The sequence below is a fragment of the Mustela nigripes genome, chromosome 1 (assembly GCF_022355385.1).
Source record: "Mustela nigripes isolate SB6536 chromosome 1, MUSNIG.SB6536, whole genome shotgun sequence".
In the NCBI taxonomy this organism is placed as follows: domain Eukaryota; kingdom Metazoa; phylum Chordata; class Mammalia; order Carnivora; family Mustelidae; genus Mustela; species Mustela nigripes.
Window position 1 is genome coordinate 171,548,707 of NC_081557.1, and position 5,297 is coordinate 171,554,003.

The 5,297-nt window shown below is 48.2% G+C and overlaps 1 protein-coding gene across 2 annotated transcripts in view; it reads left to right on the forward strand.

Moving 5' to 3' along the window:
- Window positions 1-296: 296 nt before the first annotated feature.
- Window positions 297-5,297, forward strand: part of MCUB (mitochondrial calcium uniporter dominant negative subunit beta) — a 95,951-nt gene continuing 90,950 nt past the window's right edge. The window contains exon 1 of one of the 2 annotated variants that reach the window (XM_059377138.1): window positions 297-491. In XM_059377138.1, coding sequence (XP_059233121.1) covers window positions 390-491 — 102 coding nt within the window. In that variant the 5' untranslated portion in view covers window positions 297-389. Of the gene's footprint in view, window positions 492-867; window positions 1,040-5,297 lie in introns of those variants that run through there. The other variant, XM_059377148.1, reaches the window with a different exon arrangement.

Below are 5,297 nucleotides of genomic sequence, written 5' to 3' on the forward strand. Positions count from 1 at the left end.
TTGGAATCAGCAGCCCCCAAGGTATGATCGCAATCTCTCGTTCATTCCAGAAGCGGATTTTTTTTCCCCACCGGAAAAAGAGGGGCCGGCGAGGCATTCGCGCTGCCCCCTGAAATCTAGGCTGGGGGAGGGCGGCTCACCAACGCCCCTCCCGTTTTCCTCTTCTTTCGGTCGGAGGAGAGAAAACGGCCGGCGCCGGGCGCGGACGGGAGCCGCGGGAAGCGGGACACACCCTCCCGTCAGCCCGCCCCCCGCCCGGCTGCGCGGCGCGGGGAGGCGGGGGCAGGCGCGAGGCGCGGGGCGGGCTGCGCGCGCGGAGGGCGCCGGCTGCGAGCCTCCGGGCGCCGAGGATGGCCGGCTGAGTCGTGCGGGATCCCGCGCGGGGCAGGATGATGCTCCTGAGGGGCGCCCGGGCGCCGCGCCCGCGGTGGCTGCCGACCCTGGGGCCCGGAGCCCGAGTGCATCCGCGGCCGCGAACGCCGTCGCCTCAGGTGAGACAGAGCCCGGCTCCGGGGGCCGGGGGCGCTGGAAAAGTTTGCGTCGGGCGGCTTGGGCGGGAGCGAAAGCCGAGCGGCCGGCAAGTTCCCGGCGTTTCGCTGGCCCTCCGGCTCCGCGCGCGGGGGGACCCCGATAAGTGGGCGCCCGGGCCGCAGACGTGGGTGTCCAGGTCCCCGGCACCGTCACGCCCCGGGGCCGAGGGAAGGCGAGGCCGGGGCGGCGAGGACGAGCATCCCCTCCGCCAAGCTGGGGTGCGGGGACCCCAGGGCGGCGCCCCGGGGAGCAGCAGAACCTCTCCGGGAGGCGGTTTCTCCGCGGCTGCAACGCGCTCGGGAGGAAGTTTTCAGAGTCACTTTGCCGTTGGCTCGGGCGTGGGTGGCGAGAGGGGCTGCGAAAACGACCGAGCACGGGGCCTGTCCCGAGCGTGCACTGTGCTGGGAAAGTGAGATCGCCGGTCTGCGAGCCGCCGCCCCGCCCTTCTAAAGCGGGGAGGAAAACTCGCGTTTTGCTCCGAGACGCGGTGAATCACGAGTGTGTGTCGGTGAGTAACAGCTGGCCCGACACAGTTGCGGTGTGGCCTGTGTGGAACCGTTGCTTGGAGGAGGAGGAAGAGAGGGGAGGTGCCCTAGAAAAGACCGAGGTAGGGGGAAGCGCGGCGTGCACCTCGGGTTGGGATGGAGCCCCACAGGAGCCCTAACGGAGCCTGGTGAGGAAGGACCGCCCATTGGAAAGAGCCTTCCAGGTGCGTGTGGTTGCGGGGTGCCTGGTTTCTGAGGCTTAGTTCTCAGCCCCTCTTCCCCCAGTAGATGAGTTTCAGGTCGTTAAAGAGAAAAGTACGTTTAGCTGTGCAGTTTGCAAGAAAAACAAAAGGAGCCACGCCATCATCTTGTCACTTTCACTTCCTGTTTTTTTTTTCCCCCTCCAGCTATTTCAGGGCTTCGCAGTTTTGAATGTTGGAGGAAGTATTAAATACATATCTAAAATTCCTTCCCTGAGTGTTTGGGAGAGATCCAGGAAGGGCATTTTGCTACTAATACCCAGGAAAAGGAGCAGACTCCTTAAAATGATAGACTTAGTAGTAAATTGGAGAGCGGTGCTTCCCCTTTATGAAATTGTACTTTATTAGAAAGTGTTGCACTTCTTGGTCAGCAATAGACCAAACAGTGAAACAGCCCAACACAAGGAGCCGCCTTGACTCTACCACCATTTAAACATAAATGACTGATTCTGTTTTTTGTTAAGTTCATTTAACATCCGGGGTAAAGTTGTTGCAGAGCCCAAGGCTGGCTGAATTCCTCAGGTTATCCTCAAATTATCATCTCTAAGCCCCTTTCTCAGTATTTCCCACCTGATGCTGTTCTCACTAGTTGCTACTGCATGCCCCAGCAGGAATGTGGATTCCCTTTAAAAAAAGAAAGAAAGAAAGAAAATGATACAGTGGGGCTTATTAGGGTTAATCACAGGGGAAGAGTGATTAGTACTTTGCCTCTAGGTAATCATCTCAAGCCTTACATTGGCTCTTTTCTAATTTGCATATATTTGTTTTAAGTCTTGACGTCCTTGCTATTAAGTCAATTTACTGAACTTTAGAAGTGGAAATGCTTCCATCATTTTACTTGCTTCATAAAAGACCCCTGAAAGAAGAAAGACAAGCCTGTGAGTTTTTTCTTTATATGCTTGTTTGGAATCATACAATAAAGAAACTGACAGGGGCACCTGGATTTACTTCTTAAGCTGCTGCCTTTGGTTCAAGTCATGATCCCAGGGTCCTGGAATCAAATCCTGCATAGGGCTCCTTGCTCAGGGGGAAGCCTGCTTCTGCCTCTCCCACCCCCTCTGCTTGTGTTCCCTCTCTTGCTGTCTCTATCTGGCAAATAAATAAATAAATAAATAAGAAAAAAACTGACAGATATCCTGGCCACTTAGGGTTAAACCATTCTCTGCAAATCATATTAACTGGCCATAAGGACATTTTTCATTCTAAAGTCTGTTTTGTGGTCTCTCCATTGATTATGAAGAGTCCTGTGACTAGAGAGAGTCATAAGAGATATGACTCTTGCCGCATTCAGACCCCTAGCATCCATGAAAACAGGAAAAACACACTCAGCAAAAGTGAAATTTGCAACCCCACAGCTCATAAAAATCTTAGCTTGTAAGGACTTGTCATTAATAATATCTCAGGTAAGCATTCCCAAATATATTTGACCTTTTCCGAAAGTATGGGTGTGCTTTACAGGAGGATTTGGTAATTTTGGAACATACACAGTTCTCATCCTTCATATGGTAGGTGAGTAACAGTCTGTCAGTATTTTGTGGGTGGAAAAACGTTTGTCAACATGGATACGTTTGGTATACCGGGATTGTTTTTTAAATTTGGAAGCGTAAGCAAGCAAGAGCATGTTGTGTTACCTTTCGCCAAGGCATGCCCCAGTGTCTAAGATCCCGTTCCAGTGTCAGCATCTCTGCCTGTCAGCAGCAGGCTGGCTGAGGCTGAGCTGTTGACAGGGCATCCATGGCACCTGCTGGCCTTTCTGTTCTGTAGGACACGGCTTTGAGTGATGATAGCGTCTGGTGAATTATCGCTAAACAGAAAGCCCTTATAATTGTGCCTTTCTTAATTTGGGTTTTCTGCTGCTTAGTTTGAGAAACTAACTCCCTGGTAGGATTTCAGGCCCCCCAGGACAGCATTTGAGTCCTTAAAGTTGGGTTTAAATCTTAAAAAAAAAAAAAAAAAAAATCAAGTGTGCTTTGCAGAGAATTTGGGGTATGTGTGTTTTGTTTTGTTTTTAATATCTGGAAACAAAGCAATACATGTTTTCATCCCACCACCAAATGTTAATTTAGAAATTGTTTTTACCTTTTGAATTTAGGTCAGTCCCATTTGACACTTTCCTCCAATTCTACCTCTTGTGTTTGTAATTAGTGCACTGTATTCTGTAGTACTGGTTTCACAGCTCTCTCCCGAGGAGGGTGTTTAGTTGTAAGTTGGAGTTTGTACTTAGGCTATAGAAGACATTGGGGCAAAGTCATTCTAGACCAGTTTGTTAAATATTAAACATTACCATCTTCCCAGTGCTTAGGTATTAGTATTCGTGTTCGGTTTTTTATTTTTAGATTTTACTCTTCATTGCAATTTAACAAACACTATTTTATGGCAGACTGTTTTATGCTATTTTATGGCAGACTCTTATAAGCTAGAAAATAATTTTGTTTCTTAGCAGATAAGTATTTGTGGAATGAGGTCCCTCCCTGTGAGACTAAGGTAGAAAACCTGAGGAAATCTTGGTTGATCTGACAGCTCTATAAACTAAATGTGTTTAGGTCATAGAATAGAAATGAGCAGCTAATTTAGGTGATGGTGGGCGGTTGGGACATCTCAGTGCCACCTGGCCTTGCTGTCCCATTGTTCCCTGAACCAAGTCACTTGGTCTGTTTGGGCATGTTGTACTCCCTGTTGTACAAGGAGACTTGTCTCATTGGTCCCCAAAGCCCTTTACATCTTGAAAATTGCTGTTTTGTAGGGGCGCTTGGGTGGCTCAGTCGGTGAAGCGTCAGCCTTCAGGTCAGGTCATGATCCCAGGGTTCTGGGACTGGGATCTAGCCTTGAGTTGGGTTTCCTGCTCGGCAGAGTCTGCTTCTCCCTCCCCCTTCCCCTACCATGCTCTAGCTCTCTCACAAATAAATAAATAGAACCTTAAAAAAAGAGAGAGAATTGTTATTTTGTGGGGCACCTGGTTGTTTGCTCAGTTGGTTAAGCCTCTGCCTTTGGCTCAGGTCATGATCCCAGGGTCCTAGTATTTTTTTTTTTTTTTTAAAGATTTTATTTATTTATTTGACAGAAATCACAAGTAGACAGAGAGGCAGGCAGAGAGAGAGAGGGAAGCAGGTTCCCTGCTGAGCAGAGAGCCCGATGCGGGACTCGATCCCAGGACCCTGAGATCATGACCTGAGCCGAAGGCAGCGGCTTAACCCACTGAGCCACCCAGGCGCCCCCCAGGGTCCTAGTATTGAGCTCCACTTTGGGCTCTCTGCTCAGCAGGGAGCCTGCTTTTCTCTCTCCTGTTCGCTCTGCTTGTGCTTGCCCCCTCTCTCTCTGTGAAATTAATAAATATTAAAAGAAAAGAAAAGAAAAGAAAACTGTCATTGTGTAATTTTACCAGGGAATGTAAATAGTATTGAATAAAGTATCGTCAGTTGTCGGAATGGTTGTCTTACTGGCTGAACAATCCTGTTGTATGATCTCAGGCTAGAGTGGCAGCTCTACCTTGTGGTTTCAGTAACTGTTTTCCCTTTGAAAAGGCATTGAAATTTATTTGATTGGGTAAGCATGTCAGAACAGATTAAGTCTTGCTCTGATACTTCTTTCTGTCATTAGCAGTGTTTTCATCTGTGAAATGTTGCTTATTCAAGAGTATCTAGCATTAGAGCCCTAAAACCATTACATAATAGATATTGTGAGCTAACCTGTGGGCTGAAAACCCATAGGTAATAAACAGTGTTCTCTTAGCCATATTCCAGAAATATCTTCTTTTTTAAAAAAAATCTCATTTAATTCACCACAGTATGAATTTTCCCGTTTTTTAAAAAACAAATACCAATTCTCTGTTCTCTGAGATGTATGGTTCGGACTGCATGGGATTCCTCACCCAAATGTTCTTCATGAATTTTCCAGATTAGGATACCTTTTAAAAAACATGGTAGCCTGTTAAAAGGTGCCCTTTAAGAGGACTCCCAGAAGAAATTGCTGTCTAGTCTTAGTATTCAGGTCTTTGTTTCTCCTGCCCAGATGCTGGGTTTAG